Source organism: Pseudopipra pipra, chromosome 8, assembly GCF_036250125.1.
Source record: "Pseudopipra pipra isolate bDixPip1 chromosome 8, bDixPip1.hap1, whole genome shotgun sequence".
NCBI lineage: Eukaryota > Metazoa > Chordata > Aves > Passeriformes > Pipridae > Pseudopipra > Pseudopipra pipra.
This window is the reverse complement of record NC_087556.1, coordinates 24,965,232-24,986,864: the sequence shown is the minus strand read 5'-3', so window position 1 is coordinate 24,986,864 and position 21,633 is coordinate 24,965,232. Positions and strand designations below refer to the sequence as shown.

Below are 21,633 nucleotides of genomic sequence, written 5' to 3'. Positions count from 1 at the left end.
AATGTGACAAGCACTGTGTACCTGTGCCGTGGCAAGTGCCTGGACATTGTTAGCCAGGACGTGCTGTGAAACCTTCATGCAGAAACAGCCTTTCTGTGATTTGGGTTTTTTTTTTGGTTGGCATTTTTTTCCAGACGCTTAATCAAACTTCCTTTCCTGTTAATTTAGGAGCAGTGTGTTGTTTGGTTTGGTTATGGGATTTTTTTTTTTTTAAAAACTCTGTTTTTTCTGTTGACAGTGCTTAATGGAAAGCTTTATGAAGCACATTAACCTTTTGTATTAGTGGGTGTTGGTTTTCACTGCTTGAATTTGTGGGCCTGTAAACCCATTGATTGAGGTACTGTCCAAGCCCATGTCACAGAGACTGTCCCAGCCACAGAACACTTATCTACTCAGTGTTATGGTTTTGCACATGTAGACCAAATTCTGCTCTTGTACGCATGGCAGAAAAATTACATTGGCTGGCTCTAAGAACCATTGCTTGTCTGAATTCATTGCATCCTACTTGACATTTGCAGTGAAGACATTCTGTTTCCTTTCTTCTCAGGTAAGTAGCCAGGTGTGATGTTTTCTGTTAGTATTCCTTTCCCCCTACCAGGGCTGTTTTACCTCCTCTTGCTTGGTAGCTTATATGTTTGAGGTCATGTTTTGAACTTGACTTGTCTAAGTGCTTCTCCCTCCCTGTTTTGTTTTACAGGCACTGGTTCGGCTTCCTCCCCATATTTCCCAGTGCGATGAAGTCTTCAGGTTTTTCGAGGCTCGCCCGGAAGACCTTAACCCTCCAAAAGAGTAAGTGCTGTGATGGATTTCCAGTGCTGCCCAGTACATTTTGATTAGCTGGAAGGAAAAGGTCATTTGTTTTTATTACTGCTGTAGGTGTGGGAACTGATTTTGTAGCTTTCGAGCACTACCTAGAGAATGCCCAGCAGTCACGCACAACATTGGGTGTGTGGAGGACGAGGGAGTCAAGCAACCCTCAGACACAATTTTCAGCCATCCTCCACCCACCTTCACATTGTTTCTTGCTGATGATTCTAATGAGGGAACCTCCCCTGGCTTGTGGGTTTTACCTGATAGTTATCACCAAAAAGTCATTTGGTTCCCAAAAGCATTGGCTGAATATCAGGGGGAAATCCTGCCAGTAAGCACTTGGCTAATAATCACCATCTGCTTCTTTAAATGTACTCCTGCCCAGAGATACTTAGTTATTTGAAGGGAGGAAGACTGTGGTCCAGATCCAGAATTGTCTCTAGAGAGTCTATTCTTTCTAAGCAGGAAGCCAAAAAAAGGCAGAGAAAAGAGTTCCCATTAAACATGAAACAGAATTGCAGCCTTTCCCTTGCAGCAGACAGGCTGATTCATGTTGATGCAGTTAGGGTTCAGAGGACTGATTTGTCCAGGGAAAGCATTGGCAGAAGGGTATTTACAAGCAATAGTGCTGCCTTGCTTGGTATTTCCTTTTCTCCCTCATACCGAACAGGATGTTTTATTGTGGTCCATAATAAGATTTTGACTTGATTCCATTGTGTTTTTTGCTGCTTTGTTGCATGATTTGAAACTTGATTGCAGGCTGCATTACCGTAATTTGCTTTCTCTGGTGTTTGTGCAGCCAGTTGGATAAGGGGAAATGTATGTAAAGCTCCTGGGTTTTGGGCACTTAAATGCATGCAAACCTTTACTAAGTGGAAAGATTCGTATTGGCTTCAGCTCTCTGTTCCCATGGTGGTAGAAGGGAGAGAACCTTTACAATTTGATTTCCCAAACTTTGTCTTCTGCACATGCATGGTTTTATACAAGGGGATGTATTAGTATGCATACTAAAAAAAAACACTGCTGGTAAAGCTGAGAGCAAAGTCTTTTTTTTTCTTAAATGAGGAAAAGAGCGGTTTTTAATTTAAAACCTGGATAAAGAGCTGCTTTATTTTAGTTTCCTAGTCAGCCTTGTTTTAGAAAAATGTTTGGCATGAAAAAATACAGTTGCTTATACGCTGTTAAACATATCTTGCAAACTTAGAAACCATTGCAACAAGGTAAGCCTACACTCTGAGACCTGCTGACTATCAGTTTCCATTTAGAGTCTGTAAGTATATTTGCAAAGGTTGCTTGATCCCACAACTACCTTCAATGCAGAGACACGTGGGCCGGGCAGAAATAGACACTCAGAAGATTAGTGATGTCCCAAGAGCTATGGAGGACTTCACATGAAGAATCTCAAATGGATGTTGAGAGTCTGCTTTAAGCTCCTGACTGCCTTCTGTACTGATACAGATCTTACAGTGCCTCTGCAAGGCAGGGGATTGGCACCAAAGCCCACCCTCAGACTTGCACTAGTTGCTTTCCCTTTTCCCACCTCCAAGTTGTTGAGGGCCTTTTGCTGAGCTCCCAGTTCAACAGCCTTGCACCAATTTTCAAGTTATCCCTTCACTCTTCTCTGGAAAAACAAAAAAGAATAAATGTTCTCAGCCCAAGCCTTGCATCCTATTCCAACCTAGTAATAAGTGTGATTTATTTCCCTGGAAAATGTAGAGCAATAACCTGATTAAATCTCACTTCACTAATGTCTGCAAGACATTAATCTAGCTGGGTTTAAACAAATCCTACCTCATCTTCTGTAAGCAAACAGATCTTAGAGAAGGTGTCTAAGGTTTCTGCTGGGAGTGCTTCATAAAAGATGTATTGTTGAAACTGAAGATTAGTCTCTACAAAAAGATGATGTAAAAGCCAACGGAAACATCTTAGTGTTTTTCTTCTATGAACTGAGGGGGAAGGGAGGAGATCTGAGGCTCACTGGACCACTGTGTAGGGTCCAGGGGAAGGACACCTCCAGGGCTATTCTGAACCTTAGCAGACACTGCAGGAAGGAGCACAGTCAGACAGAGAAATCCCAATTTCTTTGCTCATTTTGCTACTCTGCCAAGCCCCTCCAGAAACAGTGGGCCAGTGATGCCCAAGCCCTAGGAATTCAGGCTTCCCTGGGCCTTGTGGTCCATCATTCATCTCACTGGGGGTGGTAGGGCTGTAGCCTGGGGGCAGCATCTACACTATCCTAATTATTTCATCTGTTTCTTCAGCTGCTTCTTTTAGCCCTCAGCGCAGAGGTAGTTTGTATGTTGATCTATCAGCATAGACATGGCATTCTTCTTGCTGAGTTGAAGAAGAACAAGCAAGAGACTCAGCTACCAAGGGATGGCAGGACAGAATAGCTTGTGCTACCTTCATGTCTTCCTTCTGTGTGCAATGAGACAATGTTTAGTTTCATGTTGACCTACTCAGTTTTTCTGCATCTGCCTGGCCTCATAAGACAAAGCTTGACCTAGAGTTTAATTAACCAATTTCCAGGAGTGTAGCCTTAATCTCATGGGCATTTGGGTTGCTCAGCCTAGAGAGTCCATTGGCTTTTTGCATGTCTGCAGAGCAGTGATTGAGCATATGCTTCCAGACAAAAAAAAACATGGAAGCTTAAACTTCAAGGGAAGAGGCACAAAAAAGTGCCACACCTGGGATGTGAGAGAGGTATCTGTGCCTTTAGCTGCTGATCCGTGACTTGTGATGATGCACTAATCTATGTATTGGTGCAGTAATTCAGCTGCAAAGCTGTGCCCTTCACTCCTGTTCTACTGTCCTGAAAGAAACCAGAATTCCCCTGTTGTCCCTTAGGCACTTTTACAGACGTGATGCTGGCTTCTTTCTTACAACCCTTCATCTGCCCTACCCTTGCCTCCTCCCTGCTTCTTTGTGCAGTCCTCTATGGGTTATGCCGTGTTTGGCTTGCCGGCTGCTCCCTACAGAGTCATTTCCTACTGCTGCTGTGTTCTGATTGCCCTCAGTGCTGAGCAGCACACACAGTCCAGCTGTAATAAAAGCAGGGCTTTCCCAACACTGTATTAATCCAGCCAATTTGTTCAGTTGGATTCACAGCTTAGGTTTTCCGTTTCCTGTTTTGGTGATGGTCCAGGCTTTCGAGTCCTGTGACAATAGGCACAAGGTATTCCTTTCAGCCCATTAAACCTCTCCTGGGTACAGGAGCTTACAGGCAGAGACCTGAAGACATGTCTCAAGAAATCTCAGTGTTTGAACTGGCTGACAGTCTCCTCTGAGCCTGCTCCTGCCTATGGAAACAGCTCTAGGTCAGATAGCTCCCAACAGCAGGTTTCCTTAATGCTGCATGGGACAGACCATAGGAGGACACTAAATTCCTCTGTGGAATGGTCTGGGAGCTCTCTCAGGCTGTTTCACATGGTGAAAACATGGCGTTTGCAAGGGAGCTTCAGGCCATGGGAGCACTGATGAGCAAGGCAGGGTTTGGAGCTCCAGTGCCATTGTTCCCAGGGCAGCTGCTTCTCTCCACTTTGTGAATTAGCTGCAGAGGAATCAAGCATCAAACATTCAGCTGTGTACAGGAGGAGCAGCTTTCAACTGCTTAGGTTTCTAATATGTGGCATTTTAGTGCTTGAGCAAACATCAATGTCTATAGGCACATGGCTGGGCTTGTGTCTTTTACCATGCCTATGTAAGGACCAGATTCTGCACTGCTATGGGAAGAGACAATGCTATGGGAAAAGACATTGTAAAGTGAGAAGGAAGTGCATTTTTATTTATCCATTGTTCCAAGTTAAAACACCATGCCACTGAAAGCCATTCATTTACTGGATACTTCTGTTAATAATTATAATTACTGATAACTAAAACAGAGGTGGATTAATTTCAGATTTCTACTGGGGATTTAAATTCAAGGCTGAGGTCAGGCCAGGGCTCACAGTCAACAAACAAAATCTCAGAAACCAATTTTTTTAATAGTTCTTTTTTACTAGAAATAACAGAAGTACTCAAAGAGTAGGATTAATCAATTAGACACTGCATATGGTCCACTGCTTTTAGGGTTTTTTTGTAGATAGGTTCAAAATATCACAGCCAGACCACTCTTGTGAGAGTTTGTTTTTTCTTTCTGGGTCTAGATCTAGTCTAAAAAGTAGATCAAGAGCCAAGGATTCAGTTCTCCAATACTCCCTCTACAGAAATGCATGCAGGCTCAAACAAGATTTCTGTTTAAACTACCGCTATTAATATTAACAGCTGAATTTAAAGCAGTGTTCAATAACTGAGAATATTTTGCCTGGAAGAATCATAACACAATTTTCAAACAATATGCAAATCCAGAAAAACTAGGGGATTTATTAGGTACGCAGCATAATATTACAAGGGTTGATACAGAAAATGGATTTATTGCTGAAGGTGCCTTTACTAAAGAACAGAAATTATTGTGGTCTGTAGCCATGAGCTTTACTGATCCTATCTTTATTGCATAAATATTGGTTTAACACTCAGATACTCTGATGCCAGGCAGCCACTGTAAAATGGAAGCTGCATTCTCCCTTTATTCTTCATGTATTACATGTCCTGATAATGACACTGGAAAGAAGTTGCCAGGGTAATGCAGTGATCATGTTAAGGAAACTGCTTTAGTTTATGAGCCTACTGGTGCTAAAGCACAGTTCTCTAATACACCTTTTTTTCTAAGAGCATGACTGTGTTTACATAGAAATATTTCTGTTTCCCAAATGTACTTTGATCTGCTCTGTAATAATTCAGTTACCTATTGGTAGAGGAGGAAAGTTGTTCATGTGTAAAATATCTACATTTATTCTTATCTGTTTGATATTATGGAAATATTTTCTCTTACAGTTCATCTCTTATATTTCTTTTCTTATATTTCACCCCTTTTGGATTGTTTTTCCCAACACATTGGACAGCTGAGCCTCTGAGCAGATGTGTTATGAGGAAAGCTGAAATTCTTTTTTTGTGATTGCTCTTTTTTAGAGGACTTACAGTACAGATAATTTCCACATCCTTTAGGAATGTGGTCAGCACCATTTGATGACAATTGGTGTTACAGTCTGCACTTGGCACTGTTATGATGACTTCTCAATGTGTGCATTTTATTTGGGAAATTCGTTCCACTTCAGAGATGCAGAATGGTAATTAATTTCCCTAAGAAATGCAAAGATGGAGGTTTTATTTTTCTGTGATTTTTTTCCCCCCTGGAAAGTAAATTACAAAAAATGGAGCAGAAAAAGCACTCAATAAAGATGGTGACAGGATAAAGCAATTAAAACCCACTGTTCTGAAGAGAAGAAAAAGTTAATATTTTCAAAAAATGGTTTATTCACCTTTACCAAGATTTAGGTACCTAAGGATGCAACAACGTGTTAGGGCTGAGATTGCCAACAACTGTGCTTGGCTACTGCTAACTAGTCACTCAGCTCTCACTGATTTCACTGGGAATTAGGTACCTCAGCTCTTTGAGATCTGTGTAGTAGAGCACCTGTGTTTATTTTCTCAGTTGTGCTTGTTTTAGGGCTGCATTTACTACAAATACTTGGCCTCAGCACCTAAAATTGTTGAGAAAATGTTTTTTTCAGCTTCTAAATCGCAGAAGTGCTTTACAGTGTCCTGCTCCCGGTGTGGGATTGTCACAAATCTGTGGCTGAGAGGTCAGGCAGCCTTGTGCCCCAGAAATAGAGGAGTCAAGTGTGGCTGATCCCCAGTTGTGCCCCCTCTGACCTGGAGAGCAGGAGCTCAGTCTCTGGGGCGCAGCCATTGTCAGATGGGGCTCTGGATACCCCGACAGTGTGTGCTGCCTTTCATCAGTGCTTATGATCTTTGGAAGGTCTCACTTGGAGATCGTTATCTTAAATAAACTAAGCCAATGCAGGAATGGAAAAAAGGAAATAACAGATTCATTACTTGTTCTCTTCTTTAGTTTCACATGGGACTTTCCCTTTTGTTTGCAACCTATAAACGATTTGTACTGGAATATCAAGTAGAGGATATTGAAATTTGCTACTGGCTGCAGCATTGGTGATACAAGCAAATAACTCAGCCTTCCTGAGAAAAGATTTGAATCTTTTTTGCTACTCATGCAGAAAATGAAAAAAGAAATTATATGTAGATAAATATCAAGCAATAAACCTGGGGTAAAACAGAAAGCACGTTAAATGAAATAGGTTCAGCAACTACAAAAGAAAGCAGTAGAAGTGTGGCAGTTGGAACAGCATATGTTACTGCTGTTACTGTACAGCAAGAGCTTTTATCCCTTGCCTTGAGTATCACATTTGGGTTTGCTCATGCTTTTAGGTCTGACTGTGAAAGGACACAGAGCTGAGAGGAGCAAAGACAGTTTAGTGTATTGACACTTGGCACTGGCGGCCAAATGTACAGAAATAGCTTTTGCCTGGATTGGTTATGAGCAGGCTGCAGGGTTTAAAAGTCACAGGCACAGGATGGATTAAGAATAACCAGACTTAGTTGAAATTCATCATTATGAGAATAAGATCAGAGCCTTGCCAAAACCCAGCAGCTTCAGCAGAGGCAACAGACACTGCCTCATTGAGGCCGAACACGAGAGTAGTGTCAGTGCTAGATTAGTTCACTGTTTATGAGCACAAATTCAAAACAATTTTTTTTTGTTTCTCTGTAGAAGAGTAGTGACTGAAGAGGTGTTTTGAAATGTGGAGATATTGCCTTTAGAAAAACTATATGCCAGGCCTGTTGGCTCAAGGGCTTTTTTCCTGTCCAGTTATTTTTGTTCTTATACTAAAGGAACAATCACTGCTGATAATTTGCCAATGCTTTTTTGTAGATTAGAAAGTAATAGTTTGCTTAATGTTTAACTTAACACATAAAATTCCTTCCTTGCGGTGAAGAGAAGTTGAGTGATTAATGCAGGGGGTTGGGAAATCTGCTCCTTACTGTCTCATTGATTTATTCTGTGATGTTGGAAAGGCCTCTCACATCTCCTTGCTGTACCTGCAGATTGATTGCAGAGGTATGGTTTCAGAGATTTGCTAAGAGGATTTGATTCTGGTAATGTTCATTCCTGACATAATATGTTTTTAGAAATGATCAGTTAGAAAAATAATTTGTTTTAAAATCATCAGTCAACATTGGAAGAAACATTACTTCCAAAATTTGTCAAGAAAGTTTGTTGTGGTGGTGTTTCTAGATGCAAAAGCAGTTAGGAAGTCAAAAGGAGTAAATATGCTCACCTGGCAGTGGGGGAAACCTGGGCTAATGCGGCAGGATGGGAGCAGAACCAAAATAACTGGATTCAGAGGTTATCAAGCTTGTTGTGAAAGATTTAGGGCACCAGTTGTCCTTGAGCCCTCACTTGTAGAGAGGTTTGGCTCAGTGTTACAGGATCTTCTGAAGTTCTGTGTTTAAAGACTGGTGATACTTGGTTTGCCTGTACCTGGTTTGGATACTTGCCCCAGAATAGGGGCAGCCCACAGGGTTGAATGGCCCATGCTGATAGACACAAGAGAGATCTTTAGGTTTGTGTGGAAGACAAGTGTCCAGTCCTGCTGTGCTTTGTGGATAAGCCTGGAACTGAGGAGAGGAAGAGGGATGGGGACTTCCTCTTATCTGGATTTCCTGTTCTGGTGAGCCCCTGCTTAGCAGGTTAATTGCATGCCCTGAGATATGTGTCACCATTGACTCACAACCTGCCAGGCAGGAGGAGATGGGGTGGGGTTTTCTATTCACTGACATGACAGAATTGAATATAGCCTGTCTTGTCCTCTGTGTGTTACTTCTCTGGAAGACAAGACTAGGCAGCTTATGTTGCAAATATAATTATATCATGGAGAAGAATCCAGCTTGTCATTGCTATGTCTATATTTAATATGGTCACACTATTGTTTAATGAAAATCTTTTTCCACTCTGAAGAGGAAGGCACTGGGGACAGACGTGCTCAATGGGGTGTTTGCTGCCAGGGTGATAAATTATCCCCCAGTGGCGCCTGGGGTCAGATGGGATTTTTCAGTGCTCTGCTCTTCCTATTGTTGATTGCTGTGTAATTTTGACATTGCTTATCTAGAGAGTCCCTTTGTTTTTAGCACTGCTGAGGATCAGTAGCCTCACTGGTTATAAAAAGAGGGTTTTTCTCATGTACACATGCCTAGTGTGACCCTGTGTGTGATTCTGAACTGTTTGGAGGCAAGGTAAGGCTTCCCATTACATTTGATGGGGTTTTATTAGGCTGTACTATATGCGACAAGGGAAGCCATTCCTTAAAATGTATCCACAGACAAGGTGGAGTTGACATCTCACATTTATTTAAGGTGAAGTGTTTCCATCTAAACACTGGGAAATAAAGGTTATATTCTTTGGTAAACAGGACTTTGAGAGTCTCAGGCATTTCCCTTAGCATCCAGCAGTTGCCTCTGAAGAGAAAGGAGGAAGCGTTAGCAATCAAAGGGTGCTGAACAACAGGTAAAGCAAGTCAGGTCTCTCTGGAAAGCTGCTACCTCCTGCTTTTTGTTGTTATGAGAGCTTGGTTTTGTTTCTGGCTTGGCTGAATCATATTATTATTTTGTGTATCTGGCTTCACCTGTTCACCCTGGTCCACCAAAGGATTTGCACTTACATATGCAGGTCTCAGTGTTTTGTGTCCATCACAGAGGTTTGCATTCAGCTTCCAATGCTGTTCTTGGTTAAAGTGTTGCTTGTAGCAAGTCCAGAAATAAAAAACTTTTGTGGCAGTAGGGAACCGTGCCCTGGAGTGCTGCACAAGTCCAAGATGATTTCTGTTGCTCTGTTCTTCTGTCTCTTGAGGAATAGGGTGCCTTTAGGACTTTGGATGTATAAAAAAAGTACCAGACCTCAAGTGGCTCTGGCTGAAGGAGACAGTGATCTATCGGTAGATTCATTTCCACCCTTTCCATCTTCTTGACTGGTCTGCAGCTGACTGTCTTTCATGCGTGCCATTCCCAGAAACACGAGCAGAGGATCAAATAACAACATGTTTTGACTCCAAACTCTGGAGTGACTTATCATGTTATCAAAGGTTTTGATTTAATTGAAATTTCACAGATAACCCTAGACCTGCTTTTAAGTGCAGACTCAAGAGCCAGTGGGAATTCAATTAACACACACCCCCCCCCCCCCCCATTTCCCCCACCCCTTTTAATGCTTGCATCTTGTTTGGGAGGTTTATGGAAGGGATTTGCTACTGCTTATCTCTAGCTAGAGCTGTGTGTCTGGGTTCAAAGATACCCTTTGTCTTTGGGCCTCTTTCTTTTTCCAGTTATGCCAGAGTTTGATTGGAATTACCCTGCTGACAGTAATGGACTATTTGAGATTGACGCTGATGTAAGGATTGCAGAATTTGTTGTGTTAAAAGTAGAATTCTTTCCTTGTTTCTATTCACTCTCTTAAAACCATTGGCCTAAGCTCAGGAAAGATGTTCATTTAAACAGACCTCGGATATATAGTGAATAGAGGATTGACTGTGGCTTTGCAATACTTTAGTCTAATCTAATAAATGCTGGTTATTTGCTGGATTCTTGCAAGCTGTGTTTGCTTCCCAGCTCTAAGGAGTTTTAATAGCCACTCCAGTAATGCTGACTGCAGTACACTGTGGTGAACCTCAGAACACTGTATATGTCTGATTACATTTGCTTTCAATTACAGTTTTGTGGGTTTGAAAAATCAGAGCAGTTCAGGCTCATTTGGGAACCACCACAAAAAATCACTAGTAACCTGAGATACCTAGTGCTTGAAAATATAAAGGAAGAATAAAATGTCAGAAGTTGGGGACCAAAAAATGTCTATTTTGCTTTATGAGAAGTCAACCATTGCAACAGCTGTCGGGCTAGGATGGCTGGGGTACGATATCTAACAGATAAACCTTTTCCTTTCCCATCCAAGCGTGCTGGGAATGAAGTGTGAATGACTCATGCCAGAGACAGTGTTCATCAGAGACTTGAAGCCGACCTGGTTCACTCGTGAATTAGCAATGTTACTGTCTTTGCTGCTCCCCATTGGATAGGTCGGTGGTCCTTTTTCTAATTATTAGAACCTCAGTGTTGTCCTCGCTTGCTAGGGGAGCCGTATAGTTCTTGAGGATGCTAAGATTAAATTAATCTTATTTCCATCAAAATGCACTATTTTGTGGAGATGTTGATTATCCTCTAAACCTGGGTAAAAGAGGAGTTATCTTTTCATGAAAACATTTAACCAAAAATGAACCTCTCAGTTCCTGTTCCTACTGAGCAGCAGGATGGCTGTAGAGTGAACAGACTTGTACAGAGACATCTGGCGGAACGGCTTTGCAGGTGACCCCTTCTGCAGTGGTGCTCAGGTCTCTGGGGGCTGCGTGGTTGGGACTTGATCTGTGTGTCTGGTCCTGTCCACGTAATGCCTCACTCTTCCAGCAGGCAGCTCTGGAAGAGCATCAGCCGTGCAGCTGATCCCTTTCTCCTGTGCCAGCATCTGGCGAGCAAAAAAAGGGCTCATGAATGCACTCAAGAGCAAGCCCTGGTGCAACACTTGTTTGGGACATTATAAATGTTTGGTAAATAAAAGAGGAACAAGAAGGGTTTCACTGTGAAAAAGGCCAGCCACAGCACTGTGACAGTGGCAATGGTGCAGTGAATTTTCACCCCAAGTGAGGAAAACTATTTCAGCTATTCAGAACTTAGGAGCAAAAGGTGGGGTGTGTAAGGCTATCATCAACCACTTAAAATAAGGGCAAATGCAAACAAGGTGTGCAGACTGAGTAACTGGGGGCAGCTTTTACTCTTCTAGAGGAGACCAGTACATGTTACCAGTGTTCTACATTTCTTCCTACAGGGTGGGATGTTTTAGCAATACAGCTCCCAAATTTGTCAGGGCATATGGGTAACAAAACAGAGCTTTCCTTTCTGTGGTCCCAATAACAAGGTTCTTCAGCTTGCACTTAACCTCTGCAGACCTTGTAGCTGATAACCCAGATGCTAAGGCATCTTGCTGAGTCTGGATTAGTTCCTTCACCTCCGTACATATCTCAGTAGTGAAGCTAAGGGCCAGGGCACTAGAGGAACCCTACAAACAGCTTTAAGCTCTTACAGCAAGAGGTCAGTGGAAAGCTATCTTCTTGTTGGCCCCCGTCTCAATGCACAAAGCAGGGCTCTGTGGGACACGCACTTAACAGCGCTATTAATGCTCGTGATGCATCAGTGTCATCCCCTGGAGGGAGGAGGAGCCCCAGTGGCTGAACTGCATGGTCCATACCAGCTAATGAGATGCTGTTCTTGCCAGCCCTGACAAATAAGCTTCTGTTAATGTTCATTGTTATCATTCTCCTGCTCATCTGTGTGTTCAGGAGGGGGTTGTGTTACAGATGCTTGGCTGAGGGATGGCAGGGTGACCCGCAGTAGCGAGCCAGTGGGCTCCAAAGGTGAGCTGGGGTTTTAATAAGAGGCAGACGTTCAGCAGATGAGGAGAAAGCTTTGAATCCCTTCAATAAAGTAGTATGTTGGAGTGAGTAGTTGCAAGAAGCAGGAGTTCTGCAGGGAACAGAGATAAAAGGAGGCTTTCAGGCAGGAGAGAGGATTTCTGCCTTTTCCAGATGTAGCATTTGCATTTGGAGAAGGAGAACAGCCAAAAGGCCAGGCTGATGAAGGATGCTTTGTGGTGCTTCCAGCCTCTGAAAAAAATGCAGTCCTTTGAAAGTTAGGTGCTTTGGGATTATTAGGCAAGGGATGAAATAGGCATCATAAGAGGAGTCCCTTTCCCCCTTTCCTTATGGAAGGCTGATCTCCAGTGCTTTATATAATTACTACTTTTTTTTCCCTTTTTTGTCTGCTTTCTCTTAAGGCTTTTATTTCGAAGACAGTCTTGGCTCAGTCATTCAGCATCCTCATAAATCAGAAAATTTTGTCCTTGCAGATTTCTGACAAGTGGTTTATATTTAATTTTTTTGTTGACAGGCATATAAACTACTGAGCCCTGATTTATTGCCCAATACATCTCGATCCCTGGCAGGATAAGTGGTGTTTGAGAAAAGATTCAATTAATATCAGCAAACAGAGAATTTTGGGCTTGAACAAACAAATGTTGCTTACTGACATGATTTTTGTCTATTCTAATATATGTTCAGAAAATCTCCAATCTTATCTCCAGATTCATTCAGTTCAGATGTACTCTCATGCCATGGAACTATGTAAGTAGGATACATGACAATCAGTTTAAGAGAACACTTACCCAAAATAGACTATTTAACACCTTGGGGCTCTAATGGTCCTTTGCAAGTCTCCTGGAAAAGTTTTTTCAATCATGTCTGCTGCTTCTTTTAAGGCTTTATTTTCAAAACATCAAAGCAAATTCTTGATTTTGAATTAAGTAGGACACAGCCCAACAGAGACACATGCCCAGAACATTTCACCTCCAGAGTAATGCAGCTAGATAACACTAAATTTGCTGTCAGCCTCATCCTGAGAGCAGCCCTCCTCCTCCAGACATTTATGCATGTGGGTAGTTTTCTACACAGTGAATAACTGTATTGAATTCAACAGGAGCACATGTGCACCTGAAGTTATTTGTGTGTGTATTCATGTGTCTGTTTGCTTGATGGGAATGAGAAACTCTGGAGAGGACTGGGATACAAAGGAGGCTCATTCATCAGTAACCCCCTCTGCAATTCATGTTAACTCCTCTTTCTTGCCTGGAGATGGACAGGTATGGAGTATGTGCACACACAGGCTTTGGGCCCAGCACAACTTTAACTTGAACTAAGGCACCAGCTTTAAAGGGAGGAGGGCAGAAAACATCTGTTCTCAGAGACCCATAAACACAGATATCACATGGCAAAACCAACAGAAAGGCTTGACTGGCCTGACTGCTTAGAGATTTTATACAGCAGATAATTTGTGTGTGCTCTGGATGCTCTTTTTATGCATTCAGTTTTACAACTTTTTCATAAAAAAGAAAAAAACCCAAAACACTAAAAAGACCGTGAAAGCAAATAGGTGTGTATGTTCTCTGTATCTTTGAGAGGACTTTTTAATTGTGTAGCTGTAAAATCAATGAAGCATCAGTACAGTCTCCATGAGGGAATGCAGCCACTCTGAGAATAAGCAATAAGCACAGGGCTATATAGGATACCATTATGGGGCTGTACTTGCTGTAAAATCCTGTCAGATACCATTTTCACTGTGGTTTGTTTGCTTCAGCTAGTGCTTGCTCCACAATCAGAGGGAATTCAGCCACCAAACAGGGTTTGGCAGGTCTCATTCCAGTGTAACAGATTAGGTCATTGTAAGGTGTCTGGTGTGTGATGTAGGCAATGTACTGATTGTCTCCTATTTTACATACACACATAAATCTTCTACAGGACATTTTTACATTGTGCTTTGTTCTTATCTCTTGCTTTCTTTTTGAATTCTTACCTGACTGCTTTATCCCCGACTGCGTTAGCTTCTCTGCCTCGTATTGGCATATCTTTTCTTGTGTCATTTTTAACTATTTCTTGTGGGTTTTTTTCCATTATCCTTACATCCCTTGGATGTTGTTTTCTTCCTTCTCAATATGTTCTGTCCTGTTTCCCCCAGCATTGCTACACTCACTTCTATTTGTCCCACTGGTACTCTGTACATTGCGTTTATTTGCTCTCTGATGTATTTCTTCCATCTCTGTTTCCCTTTGCTATATCTTTTCATCCCCAATCCCACATAAGAGATAACAGAGGGATGATAGAAGTGTCCTGGACTCAGGTGAGACGCTGAGAGTAAGTGCACCCTTGCTGCCTTGCAGAAGTTGCCTCATTGCTGGATTAGCTGCTCATATAGAGAACAGCCAGGACAAGCCACTCTGGGGCCATCACAGAAACTGGGAGCAAGCCTGTGCCACACTTGTTGCACTTGGGGCAAGGGCCTACCCTCACCTGTGTTACTGGCCCTGACAACTGACCCTTAGCAATATGGGGAACCTGCTCCTTTGCCCCGCTAAAGGGAACTTCTTTTAGGAAGAAAAGAAGTGATGGAAACCTAATTTGGCAGAAATAAAATCAAGGTCTTGTGCTGGTTTGTAACATGTAATTTTTGTAGAAGTTGTCTCTGTGGTCTGCCAAACAGAAATTCATCATCACTGGCCTGAAGTTACTGGGTAATTAATCTTCTGCAGTGGATAAGGCGGGCTGGGTTTTCAGTCTGCAGGCATGGAGAGCTGTGAGCTAACCTGCAGCACTGCTGAGCCTGTTCTCTCTCCCCTGCTTCTCCATTTTCCCATGACCTTAGGAAAAAAAAGAAATCCCCACTTCATAGCTCTTTTTTTTTCTAAATCACACTTTATGGAACACAGTTTTAATACTGTATGGTGCGTGTTTAATGATGTCCATATGGGTTTGTGGGTACAGGAATTAAATACATAACAGTTCACGATGACATAACACGGAAATGCAACTCCCGCAGTGCTAGTGTGTAGGCTGTAAAGGGTTATTAATAAAAATGAAGGTTTTAAATAGAAAACAAGCTTAGCAGCACCGTTTTGGCCTCAGGCCCATCTCTGAGTGATGGAAAAAAAAAAGAGGCTGGAATATATGGTCTTTCCTCAATACATGAAAATAAATACATTTTACCACCATCCCATGTTAAACATTCAGAGAGAAAGCTGCAGGCCTGATGCGTGGCATCTCTCTTCAATCAGAGCCTAAGCTCAGGGAGGTCTGGAGGGGATATTTCAGCAGGGTGCAGAACACATCAAACAAATACTAAAGGGGAGATTGATGCCTTAGATTATTAAAACGGGGTAAGGCCACAATGTTTTGATTGGCAAAACCTTTCAACAGTTGGACATTAGTATTTCAGAAGAGCAAACCATTCTGTTTGTGGGTGAGCCAGGAAAATAACAACTCACACAGTTTGGGGGAATGATCTCAAGGAAATCCCATCCCATCTTGTAACTAGAGTTGATGCATCAGTAAGCCAAGGAAATTGCATAATGTGCCTATTAATATTATAGACAAAGAAAAGCAAATTTATTTCTCTGTGTTCAGCCTTGTTCTGTCTGTAGCTGCCCCAACATTTTGTTTTAAGTGTTCAGAAAAAATGAGACAGCAGTGGATGATGTGCTGAGCATCTCCCTCTCAATGCTGTGTCTGAGACATCTCTCACTGATTTCCCACTGATTCTTAGTGACAGGAACTGTATGGGCAGCACCAGCACAAATTGAATGTTGTCCTTCTGTTCTTTACCCAGTGTTTTTGCTGCTGTTTGAGCTGGTCCCAGAGCAAAACACATAGATCTAAATGCACACAAACTAACCCTAGAGTCTGTGGCTTGGAATTTTCCACATGGTGGACATGTCTAAATTACCTCCAAGTTGTAGTCCAGGACAAGGTTAATGCTTCATAGCAGTCATATAAGGTCAGGACCTGCCAGAACTAAAAGCGATCGTACCCTGTTTTCCATGTTGTTAAATCCCAGTACTCCCAGCTGTGTTCCCCTGCTCAATTTGCTCACATCCTTCAGCTTCAGCACAACACTCACCTCAGCCCATCCTCACACCTATGGATTCAAGTAGATGGCTTTCCCCAGCAAATGGCCATGGTGGATGCAGAGGGAATGCAGGAGGAATAAGACTTTCCTGCTTTAACTGGTGCTATCTGGGGCAAATTCCCACTGTATGCTAGTTCCTTGGTGCCTCCAGCTGTTGTTTGTTGTGAGGCACAGATGTTGTTAGCTCAGTGGCTTCTGTCCAACCACCAGATACTTCAGCAGAAGAGAACTCAGCCCATTATATGGAATTACTTTTCATGCTGAATAGATGGCATGGCATTTTTTCCCACCTGAATGTAGCCGGGACTGTGAACAGAAATGTGGGAACATGGCACAAAATACTCTCCCTGTGCTGCTGTGTTCACCCTTCAACCTCCTGGCTCAAAACCAAGATCCTCCTCTAAAAATTGGTCAGAAAAACTACTCCTGTTCTGACAGAAGAGATGGCTGGGCTCTGTCGAACAGGGCATGCTTCCATCAGCTGCTTCTGTACTCTGGGTCATCTCAGGCACAGCTACAGTTTCTGGAAAATTATATGTCTATTTTTCCAAATTTCTTTATGCTGACAGATGTCAGTTGTTTGTCTTCTGAAACTGGTCTTTTCAAAAATAGGTATTATGTCCCTTTAAATAGCACAAACCACATGGGAATGGGATTATTTTTGTCCCTAGCTGTGTATAATCTGTTTTACTTCTTTTTTTAGTGAACCTAAAATCTTCTCAGGGCTTGTTCCTAATAATAATACTGAAAAGAAAGCATCATGTGACTCATACAGGAGTAGCAATGGCAATAGAACTGCATTGCCCTTCTATAGAGCTATCTCACCATACACCTCGAAGTATGGTCCAAACATGAACCCTCTCTCTCAGCTTGACTGTGAATTATGGTTTTTATTTTAGAACTATGGAAGCAAAAGTATGAAAGTTTTGAAAGGTCACCAAGGATAGAACAGGAGCCAGAAGGTCTGGATTTTAGCTTCATGTTGTGACTCTCAGCATACTTTCTGTTTGCCTTTGCAAACACTGCTAGCGCACCAACAGTTTAACTTCTAGGATCTGCAGAATTGGGTCAAATTCCATATCAGTTTCTGGAAAACTCTATATTTGAGGAAAACATGCCAAAGAAGCATTGAACTAGTTTGACTTAGGTTACAGGGGCACTAGTCCTTAGATTCTCTGCTTCGACCACGGGCCTCTCAGTCCTCCAAATGAACACACACTCATCTCTTGCTCATAAGCATGTGAAGGAGGATCTTTAGCTCAAGATTGACCTCACTCAGTTGTCTTCCTACCCCAGACTGTGGTGAATTACCTGATTTAAAGTCACTCTCCTGAGATGAACAGCAGAAACCTCTGCAGAAGAGACATAAAGACCAGTTCATGCTTCTTCATACGCCAGGACAGCATGGAGAGCAGTGGGGGCTGTAGCTGTGATGTGGATAAAGCGCCTGCTTTTGTGCATGACTCTGCCCCATGGCAGTTTTGGAAAGAATCAGGGTGAGTGTAGGAGAAGGGAGGAGGGCTGATGATTCCCTAGGTCTCCCTCTTCTTTCTTAACCAAATCTCTGTAAGTACTGGGAGCACAGTCTGCTGTAGAAGATAAATTGCTCAGGAGCCTACACTCTCTTTCAGCTCATCAGTCCATGTGGGGCTGCAGGCTCTGGTCCCTGTGACACTTGGCTAGATCATTGCATTCACAATTCCTTGTCCAGAGTCAGTCCTGCTCTCTGCCTGCTTCACTGTCTGTCCTCTGTATCCTTTACTGCAGCCTTTGCTGCTGGTAGCTGGTGCTGGAGATACCCCCAGCCTATTGGGCTGGTTTTGCAAGGAGGTTTAACTGGGGTTATTCAAGCACTCAGACAGCTGTGTATTTTGGAGCTTGAGCAGAGCTTTCCTTCCCAAGCAGGTGGAAGTGTCAAAAGCGCATTGCCCACCCCCCTGGTTTTGTTCCCTCCCTGCCTTTCCTGTCCTGTTTCCTATTCCTACTTCTTGTGCCTGTTGACCTTTGAGCTAACACAAGCACATCCACCTTTCACAGACCTTTCTCTGCCTGACCTTCCTCGCAGGAGCTACTAAGACATTCACTTGGTGTGTACCCCATTTACCTAGGCCATCCTAGCCCTTGCTTCAACACATCTTTTCCTCCCATAGGACCCTTTACTGCTCTGTGCCTCCTCACTAATTTTGTTGTCACCAAATGTGTGGTCTTCCCAGCAGCTGACATGGTGCAGCATTCTGACCAGAGCCCCCCTTCTCTGTCCTCCTCTGTGGCTGCTGGTGCTGAAGATAGACCTTATCCTACGCAAAGCTGTCCCTGAGCGTGCCAGTGGGTGAGAGAATGCACCCTTGCATGTGGCTTTTGTTCTCGGGGCACAACCCACCTCCCAGAGCAGCAGATAAACACAAACAGCCTTATTCTGCAGTTTAATGAGCAAAGCAGAGCACTGCTTCTGAGCTGGTCCTTTAACAGCAAGGACATCATCGCATCCTGAGCCTTATGTAAGTAAATCTGTCATCAAGTTTTAGTCTTTCTTTTGTATAACTTTACATAGCAGCTCATCTTAAACTTGTAAAAACGTTTTGTGGGAAATTATGCGTGGGAGGGGGCAACTCCTTCCAGGTATTGCCAGCTAATCTGTGATGCTCTCCTTTATCCTAACAAATGAGGCAGGTTTCTCAAAAGCAGTATCTTGTGCTGTTCTTTTATCTCTTTCCTTTTGCTTTAAGTCTGGAGATGAAGTTTTATGCCCTGGACAAGGGCACAAAATGTGGAGCCAGGACTCCTAGCTTCTGTGTTGAGCACTGGATACTCACAGCTGTGCTAAATCCTGCTTGTGCAGTATCTTTGTAAACTGGAAGGGGCTGTAGGTGTTCAAAATACTGTGTTTAGCCCTGAATGTTATTAAATGTAAAGGAGGTAAAAAACCCCAGTGTCACAAAATGCCCCAAAAAACAGGAAACTGGAACTCTTTGAACTGTTTTGAACCTTGGGAAATAGAGGAACTTCTACATCCCAACAGTGCCTTTCTCTCCCACTATGCCAAAGGCATTTGTACTCAAAGCTCAAGGTTTTTACAGCTCCTTGGGACAAAATGTTTTGTACCCCCTGAAATCTGTCATCATTTCATATCTTTTCTCTTCTGTTGAGACATCACTTCATCCTCTAAACTGGTAGGTGGCACAGGATATATCACATCATCCCTGTGAAGAACACTTTGCATAAAAGAATCTTGGAATTTGGCAAAGCACAGGTCTCCTTCTGCAGCAGGGCTCATCTCCCCTTCAATGGAAATTAAGTGTCTAAATCTTTTTGTCTTTCCCTCTTTGTCAGTTTTACTCTGTGCTCTGGGGTGAAGTTTTGTCGTGCTACATTTATTTCTCCTCGCCAAGACCTTCTTTATGGCTTTGATTTAAACTAAGTCCAGTCAGACACGGTGGAAGGCCATCATGTTCCAGTGCTGGGAATGGGCTTTGGGAGCTGTTTATCTTTTTTTCCAAGGATAACAGCACATTTGTGTTTGTGTTGTGTGTATGTCTTGGGCTTACACAAAAACTTAAGGATCTGATTCTGGTGGGTCATGCTGGCAGGTATCCAAACCTATAAATCTGGTCACTGTGCTTTTCCAAATGTTTATTGTGCTGTTTAAGCTTTTATGGGCTCTTGTGCGTATTACATATGGTCTGAATAAATGTAACGCTGTATTACTGTGCTTAGCTGAGATGCAGAAGAGCCTCCAAGGGGATCATTAGAGCTGGGGCAGCCATTGCCAGCATTTGGAGATGAGTTTCTTGGTTGAGCTTTTGCAGGGTTGCAGGGGTCTTCAGCCCTGTTTTGTTGGTTTTTAAATGTCACTTGATCTGAGGTTGCAAAGGTGGAAATAAGAAGCAGGGAGTGGCAATTTTTTGGATTCAATCTGGGATTCTTGCAACAAATCTCCCCTTTCTGAAACACTAATAAGAAGGACTGGGCTTTGCGTGTATTTGCTGCATTTCCTGTGTGCTGCTGCTGTGGCAAGGTCTGCTCTGATGACAGTGGGACTCTGGACAAGACTTCAAGGAGTCAGTGGATGCATAGCAGGGCAAAAATCACCTGCATCACTCTAAGTAAAGAAACACCTACAGAGACTGTGTAAGAGTCAAGGCTGCATTGCTCCTTCAGACAGATGGCAAAGAGGATATTCCCTGCCCCTCTGAGCCTACAGCTTTGCTTTGATCCTGGAGATCAAACATGAGCCAGCCAGGCTCCAGCTGGTGGGAACAGGAGGAGGACTTGTGTTTGAAGGACAGCAGTGTGAAAGTGGTACCTGGCCCAGGCCACCTCTCCCTTTCGTGTCATAGTGCCAGCAGCAGGCAGGGAGCGTGCATGATGCTGGGAGAGCGCCATGGTCCTGCTGCTTCACATCCTTACTCTCTTCCATCCTGACTGGACTGAGGAAAGAAACTGCAGAGGAAAAACAGCCAGACTCTGGCCAGCCCTAACAGCCATAACAGCAGCCAGACCAAGACCTTGGGACCTTCAGGGAATGGCCTGCAGTTCAGCTGTGGGCTTCCCTTCACTGGGCCAGTTCGCCTTCTGCTCCAGGCAATCCTTCTAGCACTGTCACTTCACTTCCACCACTGACCCCACTGACCCCAGGAAGATACAGGCTTGCAGTCAAGCTTGCTGCCTTCTTCGGCTTGGGCTTTCTGCTCCCTCACCTCTGCCCTGTCTGGCTATTCAAATTGCAAGTTTGAGGCAGAAAAGGGTTTGTGTTTTCTGCAGCAGACATACAAGTCCCCATTAGGGTTGACCATTAGGGCTGATAGAACATATACTAGCAGTAATTGCTCTCTGCTGAAATAGTGGAAGCTTCAAGAGGCACAGGAGAGGGATGGAGGAGGTAGACAGAAAGATGGGAGGAGTGGGGGCAAGGCCAGAAGCACTAGGAATCTGAGTCATTCCTTTGCCTCTGGAGAGCTGAATTGACACTGCAAAACCTATTCTGATTGCTTTTTATTTCTTAGGGTTTTTTTAGTCCAGACTAAAAGTCAGATATCCTCTTTGTGTCAGCTCACATATTGCACCAGTGGAAAAATTGCTTAAAAAGAAAGAAGTAGAGAAAATATGTGTTTGCAGCTGGAGTGAGAGTGCTCCTGGCTGTAAAAATGGATGGTTTTCTCTTCCTTCCCTGTTGCTTCAGGCTGAGGATTAAAATGTGGGTTACTGCTGACTGTGTTGAGATAGGAGCAAAACCTCAGGTAACTACTGCAACAACATTTAGAGAATTGCTTTTGCTGGATGCCATGTGCAGGAGGAGGAGTGACAGCACGTGACTGCAAC

The 21,633-nt window shown here is 43.2% G+C and overlaps 1 protein-coding gene across 4 annotated transcripts in view; it reads left to right on the top strand.

Moving 5' to 3' along the window:
- Positions 1 to 21,633, top strand: part of SH3PXD2A (SH3 and PX domains 2A) — a 260,811-nt gene that overhangs the window by 113,539 nt on the left and 125,639 nt on the right. For 3 of the 4 annotated variants that reach the window (XM_064663221.1, XM_064663220.1, XM_064663222.1), the window contains exon 5: positions 698 to 789. In XM_064663221.1, coding sequence (XP_064519291.1) covers positions 698 to 789 — 92 coding nt within the window. Of the gene's footprint in view, positions 1 to 697; positions 790 to 18,797; positions 18,813 to 21,633 lie in introns of those variants that run through there. The other variant, XM_064663224.1, reaches the window with a different exon arrangement.